This window comes from Canis lupus, chromosome 9, assembly GCF_003254725.2.
Source record: "Canis lupus dingo isolate Sandy chromosome 9, ASM325472v2, whole genome shotgun sequence".
NCBI classification, from domain to species: domain Eukaryota; kingdom Metazoa; phylum Chordata; class Mammalia; order Carnivora; family Canidae; genus Canis; species Canis lupus.
Genome location: NC_064251.1, coordinates 37512463 through 37534345, shown reverse-complemented (window position 1 = coordinate 37534345; position 21883 = coordinate 37512463). Strand labels below are relative to the sequence as shown.

Sequence of the window (21883 nt, the reverse complement as noted above, 5' to 3'; positions counted from 1 at the left end):
GTCCCTCGCAAATCTTGCCTTATCCCTTATTCCACCTCCAAGTTGTTCTCCTGAACAGATGGTACTTCTGCTCAGTGGGGAGCTACAAGAAGGAACTTGCCCTCACTGATGCCTGGTTTCCTTCCCAAGCCTATGGCTTTGCCGCTCCAGGGGGAAGATGTTCCCAGCAGTGTTATTTACAATGAGAAGTCAGCAGAGGACACAGCCTGGGTACACTGTGGAACCACAAAATGACAGTTGCAAAGGCAATGAGGTGAGGTGGACTCATGTTTATGCTGAAATGTGAAGGTTAAAAAGCAGGCCACTAAGCCGTTCACTGTGTCAATACTGTTCTACATATAAAGGCTGTAAGAGAAGATAGAAAAATTAAACAGACTAAGGTTGGGGGGTGATCATTGTGTTTAAAGTTTCTTAAAAATCTGTCAAATCGTAAACTAATTGCTTTGGGAGCTAAGGTTTTTGGGGATTTTTTTTTTCCCCACTGCTTCTTTCCAAATATTCTACATTGAGTAAGTATTATCTAGATAATCAGAGAAAAAGAAGTTCACACACACACACACACACACACACACACACACACACACACGAGTGCACATGTGCCCCTGAAAGAACCTGTTCTCTTCACGTTGCTGCAGCATGAACTGAGGAGGAAATGTTCCTCTCTCCCCCAAGGCTGCCTTCTCCCCACCTGGTTCCACCCCCATCATCCTCTTCAGAGGTTCTTCTGCCACAAAACCAGAATGTAAATGAATGCGCTTGGAAAATCCAAAGCAGCTCTGACCCCAGCCTCCTGCTGCTGTGAGCCTGGATGCCTGTGGCTGAGACACTGACAGGAGAGGGGACAGCCACGGAAGAGTTTTTCTGAATTCTCTGCAGGGCAGGAACAGAACATATGTCATCTCCATTGCTGGATCATTCCATACTTCTTACTGCTGTTACTATTTCAAAATGTTCAGGGGCAGAAGTTTCCAACAACCCCTCCACTGAGGAGGCCCCCATCCTGCCCCCACGAGAGCCTCCAACTCTTTCTGCTTCCTCCCCTTTCCCCAGGAACCTCCCTATAGACCAGAGAAATAGGGTAGGCGTGAAGACAAGGGAAGAGGAACTGCAGCTTTCACAGATGCTGGCACAGGAGCTTTCTTGTCTCTGCTGGAATATGGCAGAGATCCAGGCTGGGGAGTGCTCAAGAGGGGAATATTGATTAAACCTTCTCCCTGTGGGTTTCATCTTAAGGTTAGTCCAGGGACACAAACCTTGGGTCTCTGCGAACATTTCCTTGAATGATTACTAATCCGAGGGCGCCCTGAGGGTGAGAAAACAATGGGAGCTGGAGGTTGGGGGTCCCAATGAGAGGGAGGTGTGTGTTTGGCGTAGAGGGGATGAGATGGTAGGGAAAGCATATGGGGAGGGGAGTGGGAGATCATGGTTAAAATCTCAGCTCTGCTCTCTCTTTGCTGGGCAACTTGGGTGATGCACTGCCCTCTCTGAGCCTCAGCTTCCTCTTTTGTAACTCAAAAAAGTAAGGATCCCTGTCCCTTTCTAGGGCCAAGCAACCCTTTCTGAGGATGTTTCCTGGCCTAGAAAATTAGGCTCTTGGGACACCTGGGTGGCTCAGCGGTTGAGCATCTGCCTTCAGCTGAGGGTAAGATCCTGGAATCCCTGGATAGAGTCCCACATCGAGCTCCCTGTGGAGAGCCTGCTTCTCCCTCTGCCTATGTCTCTGCCTCTCTCTCTGTCTCTTGTGAATAAATAAATAGAATCTTAAAAAAAAAAAAAAAAAAAAAAAGGAAAAGAAGCTCAGGCTCTTGCTATCTACCCTCTTATTAAAGGGAAATAATCAGTCCAAAGTTCTAACCTCAATAAACAAGTCCTATCCATTTGAGGCCAAATACCTCTCCAACCCCATCTCTCAACACTCTCACCTCTCACTTGGAGATTATTCACCCCATTCTAGGCCTCTTCTCATTCTGTTCCCTCTGGCTGGATTTCCCTTCCCTTTTCAGGTAACGTCTACTTGTCTTCCAGTACTCAGCTTGGATCTAATCTCCTCCGACAAGCCTTCTCCAATGCCCCCCACCCCGCCCACACCACTGGCTGGGGTGGTGCCTACCACTCCTCAGGGCTCCTATAATATCAAGGGTATAAGCCATTTTTGTCTTTAATGGCTAGTAACCACAGCTGAGGTTTATTGAGCACTCGGCAAATGCCTAGACCTCTACCAGGCCATTTACCCAGCACTGCATAGTTGGATGCTAACCATACCACGTGAGGGAGGTGCTGTCTTTATCCCCATTTTCCTGATCAGGATGTTGAGCCTGAGGGAGGTAAAGGGTGAATGGTAGGTTTGGGATGTGAAACCAGAGCAGTGTTGCTCCAAGGCTGGTTCTGAGCTTCGGCCTTATACTCTGTCTGCCCAACTTGCTCCCTGAATGTAGGCGTGGTGGTTCTCTGCTTAGGGACATGTGCTTAGCCTTCCTCTGACCTGTGAATACCAGGAATGCAGGATCTTGCTCCCTGTGCTCCTACCTCGTGCAGGTCAGAGTCCCAGCAAGGGCTGAATCCGACCGAATCTCACAATCTCACCTTCTTGTGTCCATGCAGTTGGGGGCGCCCCTTGCCTTGCTCCTCAGCCTTCTTCACCCCTCCTTAGAAGGTCTTGGGAGTCCAGAATAGCCCTTTCAGGGCCTAGCCCAGTATCCCCTCCCACCTGAGGCCACATCCACACCTGCCCTGGGTCAGGTTTAATCCAGGTAAAGGGACCTCCATTTGGAGGTCATGGGGACATGTGCTAATGTGCCAGCCTGGGCCAGCCTACCTCAGGCATGGCTCACAGAATTGTCACAAAAATCTTGGAGGAAGAGAGCGGTATGATTTTCACTTTATAGATGGTGGGAAACCAGGCTCAGCTGACCTCACAGAGCACGTGGCTGGAGCCAGAAGTGATCCCAGGGTCATCTGTCCTCAAAGCTCCAAAGCTTTCCCGCTGCCTCCATCTGGCTGCAGATGGGGCCATGCAAGTGGACACCCCCAGAGGACGAGAATCGTGATTCATTTCTGCGGCTGCCATGGGCCAGTGGCTGCACCCAGGAACCGACAGGCATGTTGTGAAAGTCTGGGTTGGGCTGACCCTGTCTCACTGCTGATTCCTAAACTGTTTATTGGCAGAGGTCAGTAGGGTAGGGATGACCATCCCCACTTTATAGATGAGGAAGTTGCAATCAGAGAGGTGTAGGAAAGTTGCCCAAGGCCATCCCTGAGTCTGGGGAAGAGCAGGGACTTGAATGCAGGACACTTGGGAAGCCTGGGCAGAATAAGAGGAAGGAGCCTGCACCAGGCTGGGGCCGGTGGGCCCGGGCTGGCAGCTTTATGGGCCTGTAAGTCACTGAGATGTGTCAGGGCCCATCCCTGCTCTAACAATCCCTGCTTGAATGAAGGCTTTGTCTCCTCCAGGGGAGCAGGGCCATGGGCCTAGTAGGTGACAGGTGACTAGTTTATGGCAGACTAGGACAGGGGTCTAAGACTGGGAGATAAAGCTGGGAATGTTAACATTAGAAGTGGGGAGCCTCCTGCCCTGCTGTGTAGCCTTGGAGAGATGACATGCAGAGCAGTGGCCACACCCTGACCACTCCCCATTGCCAACATACACCCCCCCCCCCCCGTGGTGCCCCTGATTAAGGCACATTCATGAGGATGTGCCCAACCTTAAGCTCCTCCCATGCACACCCCATGCCTCAGAGAGGACACCACACCAGGGCTTGGCTTTCCCCCATCTTGCTGGCCCCAGCATACCAGGGGGGCATACCCACAGGTGTGGAGCAGGATTACCTAAGGGGCAGCTCCCTCTCCCACATTCTTCTCCCTCTAGGAGGCCCCAAGGGGATGGACTTTGATGGGTGGCCCCTTAACCCCACCAAAGTTTTTCAATCTCTCCTACCAGTCAGGGGGCTGGCCTAGGGTCACATGGATCCCCTGAAGTAGACTTCATTCCCAGGAATAGGATTCCTCCCCACTCCATTCCTCAGTCCTGAAACATAGATTTTTATAGCTCTATGGATATAAATCCACTCCCCAGAAAAGGCCCTAGGGTGTGGAATCCCTCCCCTGACTGCCATAGTCTTGGCTGCTGATTAAATTCAAAAGCAGCGTAGACAATAGAGTCCTAAGCCCAATGTGGACGCCCCCTCCCCTCTCTGTAGGATCAAAGCTGCTCCTTGAGGCTGTGATCCTGGGCCAGGACGTGGAGTGGGGAGTGGTGGCAGTTAGAATCAGGACTCTAACCAAGGAGGAAGCCCCTTTGCCTGGAGAGTTCTAGGGGAGGCAATCCCTCTTCAGAGGTCCCTAGCCTAGGTTCAAAGGCCGGTGGGAGCAGAGGGGTTGGCAGCGGATGGGGAAGCGACAAGACCAGAAAACAGGGGCTTCCTGTTGATGAAGGGGGCCCAGGCCCACTGCCTGGTTCCCTCTCCCTCTTCCCTACCCAAGTCTGAGCTTTCCAAACCCCCACGGAAGCCCCTACCCGTTGTGGGACACACAGTACCTAGACCCATAAAAGAGTCAACAGGCACTGCAGCAGGGGGGCCAGACCCAGGAGACAAGAGTACTCCTCCTGAGACAAGAGGCATCTTCCCCTCTAGAGCAGCCCTCAGCCTCATTTATCCAAATGCTAAGGCTTCTTTCAAGGAAACTTTCCTTTTCCCTGGACCCCTCTGAAGATCCTGGCAGATGAGAGAACTAGGAGTCCATTCAGACCCCTGTCTCTCTCTTTTTTAAAGATTTTATTTACTTATTTGAGAGAGAGCAGGCGAGAGAGAGCATGAGTAGGGGAAGGAGTAGAGGGAGAGAGAGAAGCAGACTCCCCACCGAGCAATCAGCCCATGAGAGACTCCATCCCAGGGTCTTGGGATCACGGCCTGAGCGGAATGCAGATTACGCTTAACCGCTTAACCGACTGAGCCACCCAGGTGCCCCAGTCCCCTGTCTCTTCTCTTCCCATCTCATCTCAGGGGTCTGGGAGCCTCGGCAGGAAACAGCCCCTTCCCTCTGACCCCCTAAGCTTCTCTCTCACTGGAATCTGTTTCTCGATTCTCCCCTCACCGGCCCCCTCCCTGCTCTGGCCATCACCTAAATGCTCACGCAGCAATTCAGAGGCGCCTTCACTCTGTGTTGGAAGAAGGGTCTTTGGTCTGCTTAGAAATTAGGTCTGGAGCGGCCTGGGCGGACACAGAAAAGAGAGGCGACCCGGAGAATCAGCGGCCACTGCCTCAGCAAGAAAAGCAAGCCCTCTTCCCCGGGACACCCGATGCCACCAACCCCAGCGCAGCCGCCTCCGCTGCACCATCCTCGGGAGGCTGCGTCCCCCCGCGCCCCCCAACCAAGGCCATTCCCAGGCCCCGCGGACCGCTCCCCGGCCAGAGGCCTGCGCAGGGGTCCGGGCCGAAATGATCAAAGGCAGGAATCCGGGCACCCCCTCCTGTGTTGATCGGATAGCTCGCAAGGTCGGCACCTCGTTCCCAAACCAGACACCAGGTGTGAGATGGGGCGGGCGGCGACCGGAGGGAGGGCGCTGCCTCTGAGCCGAGCGGAGCGGAGCTGGCCGCGGGGGGGGCACGAGGCACGAGGTGGCCCGCGGGGGGGGGGGTGCGCCAGGAGGGGAGCGGAGGATTTCAGCGCAGGGACAGGACGCGCCGGGAGGGGAGGTTCCGCCAGGGGGAGGAGCCGCTCCCCGCGCCCCGCTGTCGGGGCTCCCTCCCGTCGTCGCAGCTCCGCTATAAAACCCGGGGCCGGCATGACCGCGGCACCCCCGAAGGCCGCCTCGGCGCGCGACCCCCGGCTCCGCGGCGCCTCTGCTCCTGCGCGGGATGCGGCTGCTGCCCGCGCTCCTGGCCCTCGCCGCCGCCCGGCCCTCGGCCTGCGCAGGTGAACGCGGGGGCCCCCGGCCGGCGCCCCCGCCCCCGCCCCCGCCCCCGCCCCAGGGCTGCGGGGCCTCGGCGGACGCGGCGGGCGCGGACAGCGGCCACGTGCGGCGGCGGGGCGCGGGGTGCACTCGCGGGGGGCGCGGGGCGCGGGGGGCGCGGGCCGTCGCTCCCCCGGCCGCCTCGACGCCCGCCGCTCTGCTCGCCCTCCTCGCTCCTGGCGTTGCACGCGCCCTTGGTCCTCGGCCTGGCCCGGGGTCGCTGTCCGCCCTGCGCGGGCTCAGCGCCCACTGGCTGCCCCCCGCCCAGAGCCCGCGCAAGAGCCTGGGTGCCGAGGGGCCCTGGCGTTCCCGCTTCTCGCCCTGGGTCCCTTGTCTCCCGAGGCTGCCGCCCCCCTGCCGCTCCCCAGCCCCCCAGCACTGTCCGGGGAGCCCGCGGGCTGGGGACCCTAGGACACCCGACGCCCCGGCCGAGCCGGTCTTTCCGGCCAGGGTGATTTTCGTTTAAAGATTAATGATGTGCTCGAGCTCTTAATTATTCGCCTGGGTGGGAGGTGGCAGGAGTTGTGCGTTAATATTTGATAAGGAGCTGAAAGCACCTCCAACCCCACGGCTGGGCACAGGGATCCGGGAGGCATCTTCTTTGTGACCCCGCGGGGCACCAGCTCCTTTGCAGGAAGCCCCCATCTGCCAGTCCCTCAGCTCAGCTACCCCTCCGATGGTCCCCTTTGGGGTCCACCTAGCCAAACTTCCTCTCCCGATGCTAGATGCTTCTCTCTTGGAGTTGTGGGGTGAGGGGTGAGGAGTGAGGGTGCCCTTAGCAGCAGAGAAGGAGAGAGTGTGCACTTTGCAGGGAAGATTCAGCTGGGGGGCAGTGTGTGTGTGTGTGTGTGTGTGTGTGTGTGTTAGAGGGATGAGGGGAATCTTGCAGAAACTACTGGCTTCTTCCTAGGAGAGGAGGGAAGAGGACAGATAGGATGTGATAAATTTTGTATGTAAAGTTTGAGTTTGAAACCTACTTAAGCAGCTGGGTTTGGTAGAAAGAGAAAAGAGAAACACTTTGCAATTAATTCAGTTGCTTTGTAGCTGTGTGGCTCTGGGTAAGTCGCTTAACTTCAGTTTTCTCACGATAGATAGTAATTCTGACTTCACGTGTTTCAAGGATTCAGATAAGAATAAGATAGTGGGTGTAAGTGCTTAGTGCGATACCTGTGTGGCACATGGCAGACGCCCCATACATGAAGGTTGTCATGGCTCTACCACTGGCCTGGGGCCAGGCAGCCAGGGATCAATCTCAGCTGCCCCCTCATACAAGCTGTGCTCTCCTTAAGTGCTGGGGCTTTTGGACTGGAAACTGTCTTGGGATCTTGGGACCCGTCTTCCACCCATTTCATCCCCTGGGACACTTGAGAGTGACCAGGATACACATCAAACAACCGAGAGCATCTGCTGCCATAGATGAAGAAGGAGGGGAGAGGATCATAGGCTTCTTCAGGGCTCCAGAACCCTAGCCAGGAGTTACTGAGACTTTGCCAGGACATGCTTGGGTTTTGCTGAGCTGGTTTCCAGGATTCCTCCTTCTCCAGAGAGTGAGAGGGTAGAGTGAGCAAGGTCCATCAGAGAGAACTTCTTCAATCACCTCTAAAGAAAGGGGACGGGTGGTACACAGGTCGAGAGTGGGGGACAGTGGCCGGGTGATTGGTGATGGTTATCAGGTCTAGTACTGCACGCCTGGTTAGACCTGGAGCTTGGAGCCCAGATCTGGGTGTGGGGAGCTTCCTTCTTCCCAGGCGCCCTTGAGATGGATTGAGGTCTCTAACCTCGGCCTGTGGACATAGACCTGACCCTTGGCCTCATCAACATTGTGTTTTCCTGGTTCTTGGCTCCAGAAGAGGGTAGTTACAAGAGCATTCAGCCGCACAGGTCAAAAGTCTCCATGATTAAGACAGTGGATCAGAGGTCACCATTACAAAACCAGGAGCTGTACCCAGAGTCAGGGAAGAGCACATTCCTAAGGATGGCTCAGCCTAAACCAGATGGGCCCTGGGGGAGGCTGAGAGGAGGCTATGTCCTTCAGGTCTCTGGCTCAGACAATGCTCCCGGGGAATAGCTTCCTTTTGGGCATCCAGTCAACCTCAGAGGCCCCTCCTGCCTTCAGGACTGATGAGAGGGGAAGACACAGGTGAATTATAACGAGGAGCCTTTTGCATTTTGCACATTGCAAAATGACCTCCATCCATCCATTGGCTCTTCGGACACTGACCAAAGTCCCAGGTTGGTGGCGGTTCATTCTGCCTGAGGTAGAATGGAGGGCTCGGGAAAGTTAATGAACTCTGCTGTACAGATTAAGCCAGAGCCAGGACTGAGTCAGGTGAACAGGCTCCAACTTGAGAGCCAGGACCACCTGCAGAGAAGGGCCTGGGTGGGAAGTGGCCACGGCCCCTTGCTGAGTTTGACCTACATGGGTGTTCCCTAGATTCAGCAGTTCCCCACATTCAGCCCTGTCCAGGGCAGGGGATGGACTGTCATGGGGTCCATGGGGAAGGCTCTGACCCAGAGCTGGGAGACTCACAGCCCTGGCTGGCTCCGAGGGGCCTGGAGCCAGACGGTGCCCATTTTCTATAGATGCTCACTCTCCTGGCCTGGAACCCCTGCTTCCCTCCCCTACTGAGAACCCCACCTCTTCCTGGCTCCCTCTCCACCCAGGCCTCATACCAGAGACCCCAAAGGATGTGGGGTGGATGGAGCCAGCCCTGCAAGAAGGGGGTGGATGTGCTCATAGGCCTCAGCTCAGGCTGAGTGGGAAGCTATGCTTTTCTTAGGAATTTTATCATCCCTGAGTTCTTTCCAGCTCACTTCATTTCTCTTCTGTCTGCCCAGCCTGAGCCTTGGCCATCTGCGCACTTATCTGAGGCCAGAGGGAAGGAGGCCAGGGAAAGGAAGTACTCATTAGGGACTTTACTAAGCTCTAGGCTCCCTGGAATACTCTGTAGTCTGTCATTTAATTCTCCCACAGCCCAGAGAGGTAGATGCTGTTAGCTCCATTTGACAGATGAGAAAACTGAGGCTCAGAGAGCTTAGGTGACTTGTTTGTCCACCCTACTGCTGCATGCTTTTTTTTTTTTTTTTTAACCAATAGACTATAATTATAGAGCAGTTTTAGGTTTACAGAAAAACTGAGCAGAAAGCTTCCAAGGCCCCCTGCCCTGGCAGTTTCCCCTGTTAGTAACATCTTGCACTTAGTGTAATATGTTTGCAGTGCAGTCTCTTTTCAAAGATGCTGGTTCTACTGAGAAGGAGGGGAGAGGATCATAGGCTTCAGGGCTCCAGAACCCTAGCCAGGAGTTACTGAGACTTTGCTAGGACATACTTGGGTTTTGCTGAGCTGGTTTCCAGGATTCCTCTTTCTCCAGAGAGTGAGAGGGTAGAGTGAGCAAGGTCCATCAGAGAGAACTTCTTCAATCACCTCTAAAGAAAGGGGACGGGTGGTACACAGGTCGAGAGTGGGGGACAGTGGCCGGGTGATTGGTGATGGTTATCAGGTCTAGTACTGCACGCCTGGTTAGACCTGGAGCTTGGAGCCCAGATCTGGGTGTGGGGAGCTTCCTCCTTCTACTGAGGTTCTACTGAGGTGAACCAGAGCTGAGATTAGAACCCGAATCTGGCCACCTACCAGGATTGTGGGGTGTTGGGACCGGGCCGGGAAAAGGTCCTGACTGCCTTCCCTGGTGGGCTATGAGAGCCTAGCCCAGAATGGGTCTTAATCACACCAGAGCGTGTGTTCCAGGGAGGGGCTAGTCTAATCTCCTCCGTCATCCCGGATCAACTCTGGGAAGGCAGCCAGGCTGAACTTGGCTCTGTTGTCCCAGGAGGAGAGACTGGGCCTAATCCTCATCCTGTCCTCTTGCCAGAACCTCCCTTCCAGGTTTGGGGTGGGAGATACAAGGGAGGAGGAGGAGGCTGAGAGCAGCTGGAGGAGAATATCAAGGCCAACTCCTGGGGTAGAGCTGAGGCCTCAGATGGCCTCCCAAGACCCTTCAAGAGTGGCTGTTTTGCCTGAGGAACAGTGTCCTGGGCACGATGATCAGTTGGTTAGCAATGGGTCAGGACACCTGGGGCCTGGCTTCTACCACTCTGCCCCCATCCCTGTATTTTCTTAAGTCTCCTTCCTTTGGGCGTTCCTTCCTAGACTCCAGGAATGTTCCATCCCAACCCAAGGAGATCTCTGGCTTCCGAGGATATTCTTAGCCTCTGACCCACTGTGTGCAGAGTGTTGCTTATGTGCACACAGCTCAAGTCGATTCCTAGAGACATGTGTGCAGAAATACACTGATGCAGGCCTCCTATCCTTCTCTCTCTTCCAGAGTCACACTGGTGCTATGAGATTCAAGCCAAGGCCTCCAACTATGCTTGCTCAGGTAAGTACAGCAAGTCTTGGGGACAGGCTTTTCTGCCTGGTGGAGACTGCCCCGGTCAAAATGAAAGCCCGGGGAAGGTGGGAAGGATGAGGGTAATGATGCCTCTCCACCTGACAGATATCAGTCCTTCAAACACACACACACACACACACACACACACACACACACAGAGTCCAGAGTCCTGGGGCTCAGGGGACAGGGAAGGTACAGTGACCCAAGTCTTCCCTGGCATCTCCTGTCATTGTCACTAAGAGGAGAAGTCTTCTATCAAACAAATCAGCAATAGCATCAGATACAGAGACACATTGTATTCTTTTTTTTTTTTTTAAGTAGGCTTCCTGCCCAGCATGGGGCTTGAACTCATGACCTTGAGATCAAGAGTCACATGCTCCACCAATTGAGCCAGCCAGGCACCCCACATTTTGCTTCTGTAACAAAATGGAGCCTTAGTCCTCTTCCAGTGATACCTCTTCTTTCGGGTGGACCTGGGAAGTGGTTCTTTGCATTTTGTTTTCAAACTTGGATCAGTTTCCCTACTGTCTGCTGTCCTCCTGCCTCTGCTGTGTTTCAGTGACTACACAGTGCTGCCCCATTCCCAAGTCCCGACAGACTGTGTTCTTCTCCAGAGGCTACTTCCTGGCCTCCGGCTCTCAGATAACGCTTCCTGTTAGTCAGCGTGACTTTCCTGAGGCCCCCTTCCTGGGTCTCCACTCCACAGCTTCCAAGCGCTCTTCCATTCCCCCTCCTCCAACTTGAGGAGGTGCCCTCTGGCCTGACTCTCAGTGGACCCTTCCTCCCCGCTCAGGGCCCAGCCAGTGGGGTGAAGACTGCCAGAAGAGCCGCCAGTCCCCCATCAACATTGACACTACAGAGGCACAGGTAGACTCAAACCTGGGACCCTTCTCCTTCTCTGGCTATGACAAGAAGCAACAGTGGAGAGTCCAAAACAATGGGCATTCAGGTGGGTCTCGGGCAGGTAGGATGGGGGTCCTGGGACCCCTGAGTTCTGGAGGACTAAGATGTGTGGGCTCCTCCAGGGAGCATCTTTGCTGAGGAGGGGCCGCACAGCCCAGTGGTGGGAGAGTAGGGGGAAGCAGGACAGGCCTGGGGAACACGTCACAGTATTTTCAGTACTTCCATCAGACCAGGAGGGGCAGCATTCCACGAAGAGGGAACAGCAGGGCCAAGGCACAGAGGCATGAAGCTCAGGGTGCTCAGAAAATTGTGTGTGGCACCGTGTGCATGGCAGGCAGAGAGTGGAACCAGGAGGGGCCAGTCAGCCCAGGAGCAGGTGACCCAGGACCAAGGAGTTTGGACATTCCCTTGAGAAGGCCGGGGCATCAGGGAGGGGGCTTGAAGCAGGGGAGGGACCGGGCTGAGTGGCGTGTTAAGCACAGTAGGGGGTGTTCAGAGAGAGAGAGAGAGAGAGAGAGAGAGAGGCAGGCAGTGGGGGGTATCTTTGCAGGGTCAGCGACAGGTCTGGGCTGTACCACCTGTCCAATCCCATCCTGTCCCTGCAGGCCCAAGACTGTAGCCTGTGAGGGGTAGGAGGCAGGATGGAAGGTTCTCCGTGGGTGGGACTGGGAGGGGGGTGCTGGGCGAGGCTAGGGGAGGCAGGCGCGAGGACTCTGACCCCGCATGTGCCCTCCAGTAATGGTGTTGCTGGATCAAGAGGCCTCCATCGCTGGAGGGGGACTGAGTACCCAGTACCGGGCCTTGCAGCTGCATCTGCACTGGTCGGAGGAGATGGACGGGGGCTCCGAGCACACCATCAATGGGAATCGCTTTGCCATGGAGGTAAGGGCCCTTTTCCGAGTCCGTGCATGCCTGGGCTCTGGGTGGACCTGCCCTGGGCAAGAAGGGTGCTCCAGCCCACTCATGGGTCCTCTTTCCATTGCTCTCACCCCCACTAGATGCACATAGTACACGAGAAAGAGAAGCGGCCATTGGAGAATGAGAAGGAGGCCCAGGATTCCAAAGATGAGATTGCAGTGCTGGCCTTCCTGGTGGAGGTGCGACCCCCATTCCCCGGGGTCTGAGAGGCTGCTTCTTAGGATCCAGAGATCTGGGATTCCGGCAAGGCAGGAGGGGGCTGGGGGACCCCGACTTCCCCTGTTTCTCAGCGACTTGTATCCACCTAGGTGGGGAGCCCAGAGCCTCTCAGGGCCTTAGTCCTAGAAGCTGCCTGCCCTCCCCACCCCAGACCAGAAGAATGGACCGGTGGTCACCACTGGCTCTCCACAAGTCCCTCTCAAGGCCTTCTTCCCTTCTCTTCCAGGCTGGATCCGAAAATGATGGCTTCCAGCCTCTGGTGGACACACTGTCTTCTGTCCCCAGACCCAGTGAGTGGCTGGAGGGGTGGGAGGGGAGGAGACTTCTTCCTATTGAAGAAGGGCCGGGGTGGGGTGATGTGGTGGCCTGGGCTCTCGGGATCCCCCGCTTCCCCCACCAATTGAGGGTATTCTCTGTACCTATCCCTGCTGCAGAGATGAACACCACAATGAAAGAGAGCATCAGCCTGTTTGACCTCCTCCCCAAGAAGGAGAAATTGAGGCATTACTACCGCTACCTGGGCTCACTTACTACTCCAGGCTGCCAGGAGAAGGTTGTCTGGACCGTGTTCCAGGAGCGCATTAAGCTCCACAGGGATCAGGTACATATGGCCCAGCCAGGGATGCAGCCTCCCAATGCCTGGTTTCCCAGAAACCATCCCTCTGGATCCTCACAGAGGCCCCCTGGGCTGGGGTGGTGATGGGGCACCCCAGGGAGCTGAGATCCTGTTGGTTGAATCCATAGACACCCCCTGAAGCAGACAAACAAGGAAGGCCTTGCCTAGCCCATCTCTGGTTTGAGAGTAGAAGGGGAGGCTGTGGCAGGAGCAGTCAGAAAAGGCTTCCATGCCGCCCCCTGCAAGTAGGCGGGAGTTGTCCAGCTGAGGGCAGGGAGTTGGTGTCCTGGGAGGGAGGGGTTGACAAGGGGGAGGATCTGGGGCTGGCCGAGAGCAGCTCAGAGAGGGTCAGTGTAGCCACAATAGGAAAGCAGTGCATTCACCCAACAGTGGTACTCAAGTCCTTATAAGTACGCGGCTCCAGGGATATAGCTGTGAACCCAAGGGCCCGGATCCCTGCTCTGGTGATACTTTCATTGCAGACCAGTGGCTCTCAAAGAGTGGTCCCTGGACCAGTGGCATCAACATCATCTGGGAACTTGCTAGACATTTGAATTCTCAGACCTCACCCCAGTCCTACTGAATCAGAAACTCCGGGGGTGGGGCCTGGCAATGTGGGTCCAACAAGCCTCCCCACCCCAGCCATGACGCTATTACACTCAAGTCTGAGAACCTCTGTTCTGTAGTAAAAGCAATAATAAACAGTGACCAGTGATCAGATTATGGGCCCTCAAAACTGTAGAGCTGTGTGTCCACCTGGCTAAGGGAAGCTAGGGGGAACTAAACCCCCACCAGCACCAGCACTCTACATCCTTTATTCTTTTCATCTGTACAAAAACCTGAGAGCTAGGGATTCTGAACCCTTTTACTAATGAGGGCTCAGAGAGGCAAGGGGACTGGTCTAGGGTCACATAGCAGGAAGCACAGCTCTGCTTGCCCCCCCCCCCCCCCCGCCCCCGCTTCCTGCTGAGCCCCTTCCCTCCCACAGATCCTCGCATTCTCCAAGAAGCTGTACTATGATGTGGATCAGAAACTGAGCATGACAGATAACATCAGGCCTTTGCAGCGCCAGGGCCAGCGCGTCGTGTTCAAGTCTCAGGCCCCAGGACAGCTGCTGCCCTTGCCTTTGCCCACCCTGCTGGTCCCCATGCTCACCTGCCTGATGGCTGGCTTCCTCCAATGATAGCTCCCTTCTGGACACTTGACCTCTGCTCTCAGCCTGTAGAAGCCTGGGGCCTCCATTCCTCAGGCTTCCTACCTTGGATTTTGATGATGATTAAATGAATATATTTTTGGAGAAAACTTTCTCAGGTCTATTTTTAGTTTCCATGACTATCCCTGTCCTGTTCCCCTCAACTCACTGCCATTCCAGGGTAAGGGTCTTAAGTCTTGGAGATTTCTTCTGGGCAGGGACCACCAGGCACGCTCTCCTACCTTTGTGGACTCCCTGTCTATATATCCCCCTGGGGGGATGCAAAGCCAGCTCTGAGTTCCAACACAGAGAAAGGCAGAGAAGTTCCAATCCAGCCTCTTCATTGTATAATGGAGGAGGCTGAAGCTCAGAAAGGAGAGCAGGCTAGGTGGAGACCACACAGTGGGGCTCTGGCAGAGGTGCTCAACTGCCCCCCCCCCCCCCCCCCACCCAGCTCAGCACTTTCCCTCCATGCTGGGGCTGTGTGTGAGTGCAGCCTAGGCAAGGTAGGTGCCAGGAGGTTCAGGTTCATTTATTTGCCCAAATATTTATTTATTCGTAAGAGACACACAGAGAGAGGCAAAGACACAGGCAGAGGGAGAAGCAGGCTCCATGCCTGTAGCCCGATATGGGACTCGATCCCGGGTCTCCAGGATCACCCCCCAGGCTGCAGGCGGCGCTAAACCGCTGAGCCACCGGGGCTGCCCCAAATATTTCTTGAGCTTCTATGTTCTAGGCACTGGGGATGTGGCAGAGAAGACAAAGAATGCCAGCCCCCCTGGAGTCCCCAGGCTAGCTGGAGTCACTATAAATAAAATATATACATTGTGCAATGTATGAGAAGGCAGTAGGAGCTTATGGAGAAGGACAAATCAGAAAGGGAAGGGGGTTAGGGAAGGTGTCCGTGGGGAGGGGGCATAGGGAAGACTTGAAGGAGGTCAGGGAGGGAGGCCATCTGGAAGCCAGCAGAAGGAAGGGTGCCAGTCAGAGGAACAGCAGGGAGGCCAGTAGGACTGGAGTGAGGGAAGGAAAAGCCCTAGAGGAGAGTTGAGAGGAAGAGGAAGGGAGGAGGTAAGGGGAAAAGGGAGAGGTCAGGTGTGTGGGGGTAGAGAGGGCTTGCAGTAGGACATTGTAAGGACGCTGGTTTTGAATGTGAGAGAGCTGGGAGCCCCCAGAGGCTAGTGCAGAGGGACCTGATGTGCTGCTGCAGGGGTGAGGAGTGAGGAGGTGGTACAGTGATGGCGGAGCTAGCTGATGGGTCACAAAGAGTCCATCCAAGGGTCTTTAGATTCTTTGTGAGGCCAGGAGTAGGCAGGTATGGAGAGGAGGGTCCAGAAAACTGGGGGAGAAGGAAATGAAGGCCCCACGGACAGGTCCCAAGCCACTCAACCAGGGGTCAAGAGACCCCAGGCTCTGGGACCTCATCAGCCAGGGCAAGGCTGGACTTTGGAGCATGAGCACGGGAAGGAGGAAGAGAATGGGCCTGGCTGGGTGAAGAGGGGTCCCTGGGGGGTAGGGCTAAGCCCTCTCTAGCACAAGTTCACACCATGCGGAGGTGTGAACTTGTGCATGGGAAGATGTGGATCCAGCTCAGGGCACTCAAGGGTCCCTATTACCGGGTGCTAGAAGCCCCCTCAGCCCCACCCCTGCAAGCTGTCCATCTCTGGAGGGGAGCTGGTTGGTGGAGGTGACCTCTAAGCTTTCTGCTGCCCTGACACTCTAACCACCACCAGCTCAGCCTGGGGAGAGGGAGAAGCCTCCCCTCCCTTTTCCCCTTTCGTGACCAAGAATAAGCACCTTCCTCCCTTCGAAGGTGACCACATAGCCGTGGGGGGTGGTATTACTGTCACCATGGCAACAGCAGGCAGCCTGTGTCAGCAGGGGGTGTGTGGACATCAAACCTGTTCTCTTTGGTTCCTGGTGCAGCCTGTGGGGGATCTGAGATTTAAGCTGTGCCCTCCCCCTTCCTCTCAAGGCTCAGGGTTCTCAGAAATCCAAGCAGTCCCCCTCCCCGATGAGTACCCCCCCACAATAGCTCTCAAGGCAGCATTCAGTGAATAACAGGGTAGCACAACCAGGAAGTCCCAGCTCTCTCCAAGGGACAAAAGGAGACCAGGGGGAAGACACTTGACCCTCCCTTGTTCCCCTGACGCCACAATAATAAACCTGGCCAGTGAGTGCCAGAAAGGCATAGCTTGTTGGGGTTCCAGGGCAGAAACCTCTTCCCTGAGCTGGACTCGCCCTCCCTCATGCTTAAGGCTGAGTCAGTGCTGTCAGCTCGTGATTCACAGCAAGCTCATTCCTGGCCAATCACTGCAGGAGCCGTTCCTGGAATTGGCCCCCACACCCTGGAGTTGAGGCTGACAGGCAATCCCTCTTGGGGGTATGTGTGTTCTTGAGAGCCTCCTCTCCTGAGTAAATCCAATCCTCCATGCGCCCGCCCCCCACCCTGGGTAGACCCCTGTCTAGAGAAGGTGCTCCGTCTTTAGAGACCCAGTCTGGCTCCTGACACAACTCTGCCAGAGATGATAAGGGGCTACCAGCATCCCCCTTATTCAGAAAGAGGACCCAGCCTCCCCTCCCCTCAGCTCTCCTTTCATTTACTTCTAATGCCCGTTGGTCACTGCATTGGGCACGCACCATGTACACACATGCATACACACGCTTCATTCGCTGCAGCTGGCCAGGTCTGGGGAAGGCTCAGTGCCTGGTGGTCTGGGTCACCATTTGACTTCTCCGAGGTTACTGGCTCCCAGCACAGACCATGATACGCATTTGTCAAATGCTCGCTGAGTGCCAGACATGGGCCTCACTACAGTCCTGTAAGGGTGGTGGCATTTCTCTGTTGCACAGATGAGATGCTGAGGCACAGAAAGGGGTTAGAGTGATGTGGGAAACAAAGGCAGAAGAAAAATCCTTAAATGTCCTTACTATGCACAGCCCACTGACAAGTCCTTGAAATAGGTAGAGTGACATTCCTCTAGGGACTCAACAGCCTTGATGTTGACACTTTGCTAAGGGCAAAAGGCCATCTTAGCCTGACCCTTCAGGATCCCGGGGTCTTCTTTAAACATATAGAAATTCCTTTGGAATCTCCCTTTATCTCTACCCCGCTACCCCCAACAAGATTTTATGTTAGGAATCATCCTTCAAACACAGGCCCACTAATATACATCTGAAGGATCTCATGACTGAGGGTTTACTGAACAGTAGTAAATGACCTTTGCCAACAATAGCTAGCCTGCTCAGGGTCCGAGAAACCTTCTCTCCAGAATACCTTGGAGGTTTGTTCTGTCCCTAACCACCTCCCAACTTGAAAGTATATAGGCACCACCCCTCACAACCCCAGTGCAGTTCTTTCTGCCCACAGGTCCTGTCCCTGTGCTTTAATAAGGCCACCTTGTTGCACCAAAGACGTCTCAAGAATTCTTTCTCAGCCATCGGCTTCGAACCCTAATGTCTTTCCTACATCAAGGGGGACCTGTCAGAATCTGGGGTCACTTCTCTGTACCTCCTTGGCTCCCGTTGCCACTTTTGACCCATAGTAGTTCCCAAGGATGGACACCTTTGGATCAGGGGTTAGGGTGGGGTCAGTAGCACCCTGTCCCATCCTGTCTCTGCTGGTTGCTCTGTATCCCTGATGGCCCATCTCTCTGGCTTCTCTCTGGCCCCCTGTTTAGATTTGGCATCTGGGTGGAAGCCAGGAGCTTAAAATACTCTCCATGTGTTTAGATGATTCTTGGAAAATAAACTTCCCCATCTTGGCTCTCAGTTTGAACACTTGCTGGCCCTGTTTCCTGTGGCTCTGATCTGACATTGCCCAGGTTGTTGAGACAGGTGGGATGGAAGGGTGGGGAGAGCAGAAGGGTCCATAGGGCCCCAGAGTCATGAGTAGTGGCGAGGTGTGCAAGTGTGCACAGGTATGTGACAAGGCCGCTATGACACCAAACTCTAGGGGGTGCCTATGCAGAGACCACATTATGAATAGTGCCCCCCATGTGGTATTACCCTGAAGCTCTGGGCTTCCGTGTGGGAAGAGGCAAGGAAGCTGGTGGCCTGGCAGGCATGGGGACAAGTCCTCCATGCTCTGGGCCTGTTTATCCATCTACAAAATGGGTTAAGCTTAACCTTTCCATCTAACTGGGCCTGGCTGTCTTCAGGCTCCTGCTGGTGACCTTGAAAGGAAGGCCTAGCCTATCTCTGTGGGTGGGGCGCTGCTCCTGCACCTCCAATTACACATCTAGCAGCTCTGTTTGTTTATCTGAGTAGGGACAAAGGCATTATCTCCTCTAGGGACTAAGGACATGTCCCTGGGCCCAGGCAGGCCCGGGGAGGGGCTTCCTTTGGGGGAGAGCTACAGGACAGGCGAAGTCACAAGCCAGTTCCTTCCTCTGAGCCCTAGCCCCAGCTGAGAATGGACACGTGGAAGGCTCTTCACATTCCAAGTGTCGGCTGCTAAAGGCCTGGGAGGATAGGCAGAGGGCCAGGGGACAGGGCAGGGATGATGGTACATTTTGATCTTTCAACAAGATTTAGTCTTTCAACAAACACTATTATTTCCTCTGTGCCAGGGACTGAGGATTCAGGTAGAAAAAACCCAGTCTGTGCTCTTCCTCTGGGACTCCTGACCAAAGGGCATGCACATATGACAGTGCTATTAGGTCTATAGAATATGCTCATAGAACATGGACCCCAGAGCCACACAAACCTAGGTTGGTTGCTGTGAAAAGCCTTTGATAACTTCATTTACCTTCCTGAGCCTCTGTTTTCCTCATCTGTGAAATGGGAATGATGATGATATTTACTTCATAAGGTCACCTAAAGATGAAACAAGAAGCCTGGCTGAGAGGATTTATTCGATATTTTGTAGTTATCATTATGATTCTTTTTATTAGAGAGAGCATTGAAGTTTGAGTAGGACCTACAGATGGAGAGAAACTGGCTGCTTCCAGGGATGGGGACAGGAAAGAGTGGGTGGGAGTCACAATTCTAAGAAGTGATGCCTGGATTTGCCTCTGCAATGAGGAGCAGATGTGAGGTGGGGTGGCAGTCCTGCTCCTATGCAAGGGAGAAACCACAGACCCTTTGAGGGGCCTGCTTCTCTACTCACACACCAGGACATCCCCCCAGCACTCCACTCCACCCATACACAGGCTGTCCCAGCCTGACTTTTGCCCAGAGTTAAATAAGGTCACCCAGAACAACAGGACGAGTCAAGGGGACCAACCAAGGCCCAGCCTGCTCTGCAGCCCTCACATCCCTTCCTTACTGGGTGGGGGGTCTGGCTTAGACTTGGGCTGAGTGTCCCCAGGACCTCTGCCACATTCCTGCTGTGCGATCCATTTCACTGTCCTCCAGTCCTTCCTTAGTAGCAGGATTACCAGGTGTGTCCTCTAATGTGTCCCTTTCTGTATCACTGGCTGTCCCTGGCCCTCTGTCCTGTCTCATTTGCTGCAGGCTTTCCCCAGCATATGATCTGCATCCACCTAGGATTGCCTGATAAATCTGAATTTCAGATAAAGAACACTTAAAAAAAAAATGATTTCATTCATTTATTTGAGAGAGAGTGAGCTAGCAAGAGAGCACACACAAGGGGAGGGGTAGAGGGAGAAGCAGAACCCCCATGGAGCAGGGAGCTGGATGTGGGGCTTGATCCCAGGACCCTGAGATCATGCCCTGAGCCAAAGGCATACGCTTAACTAACTGAGCCACCCACGTGCCCTAAATAATACCTTTTAAAGTATACCTCTCAAACTGCATAGGGCAGACTTAATACTAAATCATTATCTGTTTATCTGCAGCTGAAATTGAACTGTGTATCTTGAATTGTATTTACCACATCTGATGATCTTATCCCACCTCAGGGAAACAGGCCGAGAGGGAAGAGTGGGCAAAGAAAGGGGTCAGAGACTGAGCCAGCCACCAGTTCCTCCTTGTCCATCTCCCTCTCTCTCCTGCTGGCCACACCTTCCAGGAACTGACAGCACACTGGTTGAGGGGATTTCCCCCTGCCTAGTATCGGGTTCCCTGTTGGAAGGGCAACTGGGTACACTTTGGAGCAGGCCTTTCTGCCAGTGGACTTCCTCCCCACAGTTTTCCAAAGACTTGGGAGAGGTCAGTTCCAAGGAAATTGCAGAAAAAAAGGCAGAAGAAAAATTCTTAAATGTCCTTACTACTCACAGCCCACTGACAAATACTTGAAACAGGCAGAGTGACATTCCTCTAGGGACTCAACTGCCTTGGATGTTGACACTTTGCTAAGGGCAAAAAGCCATCTTAGCCCGACCCTTTAGGATCTGGTGAGTCTACTTTAAACATACAGAAATTCCTTTGGAAATTCCCTTTATCTCTAACCCCCTACCCCAAAATATATGTTAGGAATCATCCTCCAAACATAGGCCCACTAATATATATCTGAAGGAAGCTCATGACTGAGTTTACTGACCTTTAAATGACCTTTCCCCAACAATAGCTAGCTCGCTCAGGGTCCTAGAAAGCTTCCAGAATATCTTGGAGGTTTGTTCTGTCCCTAACCGCCTCCCAACTTGCAAGTGTATAAGCACCACCCCTCACAACTCCAGTGCAGCTCTTTCTGCCCACAGGTCCTGTCCCCGTGCCTTAATAAGGCCACCTTGTTGCACCAAAGACGTCTCAAGAATTCTTTCTTGGCCGTCGTTGGCTTTGAACCCTAACACCTTTCCTACATCAGCAATCTCATTCCTCCTCCTTGGGTCTCTGCTTGACTCCTGCCTCCCTGAGCTGCAGCGTTAAGGCCCCTTCCTGCAGCTCAGCTCCCACTCATCAGGCCAGCCGCCTCTTGCGGGAGGGCGGGCTCAGGGAGTATCTGGCTGCAGCCTCCAGGTGGGGTCAGAAGGGGCCTGGTGCCAGGGTTTTATTTATAAACCCAGGAGACTCAAGAGGTGCAGAACCCTGTGGGAGTTGGAGTGTTCATTCCCTTCATAGCCTGGAGTACAGGAAGAGCAGGACCCCGACACCAGCAGGCACTTGGGTTCCCTCAGTCCAACTGACACCTTTATTTCGATTCCTTTCACCTTGTAAGCACCCTGATCTGTTTCACTACCTCTGGCTGTCATTATCCACACGCACTACTTCGCTGAATCTTGACAGTAATCTAGAACAAAAGCTCCCACTGGCATAGCCTCTTTGGGACAGCAGTGATTTTCTTTCTTTTTTTTTTTTTTTTTTAAGATTTTATTTACTTATTCATAGAGACAGAGAGAGAGAGAGAGAGAGAGAGAGAGAGAGAGAGAGAGGCAGAGACACAGGCAGAGGGAGAAGCAGGCTCCATGCAGGGAGCCCGACGTGGGACTTGATCCTAGGTCTCCAGGATCACACCTCAGGCTGCAGGCGGCGCTAAACCGCTGCGCCACGGGGGCTGCCCAGGGACAGCAGTGATTTTCATCTGTTCCATTTATTCCTTGTGGCGGACACTGTCCTGCCCAGCTCAGAGCCCGAGGAAGGCCTGCTCCAGCTGTGAATGCCCATGGAGTGCTGATGCCTTCAGCCATTGGCCGCTCCAGGGGAAGGAAGCCCTTCATTGGAGATCACGCTTCTTTCTGCAGCAGCCAATGACTGTGATCAGTGTGCGGGTAGAGTTAGCCCAGTTTGGGATGACTCCAAGGGATCATTCCAGCTTTCAGGCTCTTGGTGGGGCCAGGCAAGGTGACCACTGGGCC

At 54.3% G+C, this 21883-nt stretch overlaps 1 protein-coding gene and 1 non-coding gene across 4 annotated transcripts; one reads left to right on the top strand and one right to left on the bottom strand.

Moving 5' to 3' along the window:
* The first annotated feature begins 5420 nt into the window (after positions 1 to 5420).
* CA4 (carbonic anhydrase 4) lies at positions 5421 to 14296 on the top strand. Of its 3 annotated transcripts, none has more exons than XM_049114174.1 (8): positions 5421 to 5523; positions 10273 to 10326; positions 11132 to 11287; positions 11978 to 12123; positions 12240 to 12338; positions 12605 to 12668; positions 12813 to 12979; positions 13983 to 14296. In XM_049114174.1, the coding sequence occupies exons 1-8, from the start codon at positions 5436 to 5438 to the stop codon at positions 14175 to 14177; spliced, it is 969 nt and encodes a 322-aa protein (XP_048970131.1). In that variant the 5' UTR covers positions 5421 to 5435; the 3' UTR covers positions 14178 to 14296. The 3 variants fall into 3 exon arrangements, with proteins under 3 accessions (XP_048970131.1, XP_025296065.1, XP_025296066.1); XM_025440280.3 differs by lacking the exon at positions 5421 to 5523 and adding an exon at positions 5693 to 5913; XM_025440281.3 differs by lacking the exon at positions 5421 to 5523 and adding an exon at positions 7955 to 8182.
* TRNAK-CUU (transfer RNA lysine (anticodon CUU)) lies at positions 10666 to 10738 on the bottom strand. Its single transcript has one exon. It is a non-coding gene; the product is annotated as a tRNA-Lys (tRNA).
* Positions 14297 to 21883: the final 7587 nt, after the last annotated feature.

Excerpts from the sequence above, each read along its gene's own strand:
- CA4 (XM_049114174.1), top strand. The coding sequence starts at position 5,436 with ATGATCAAAGGCAGGAATCCGGGCACCCCCTCCTGTGTTGATCGGATA. Across the intron at positions 11,288-11,977 it reads CCAAAACAATGGGCATTCAG|TAATGGTGTTGCTGGATCAA; the intron begins GTGGGTCTCGGG and ends TGTGCCCTCCAG. Across the intron at positions 12,669-12,812 it reads GTCTTCTGTCCCCAGACCCA|AGATGAACACCACAATGAAA; the intron begins GTGAGTGGCTGG and ends TCCCTGCTGCAG.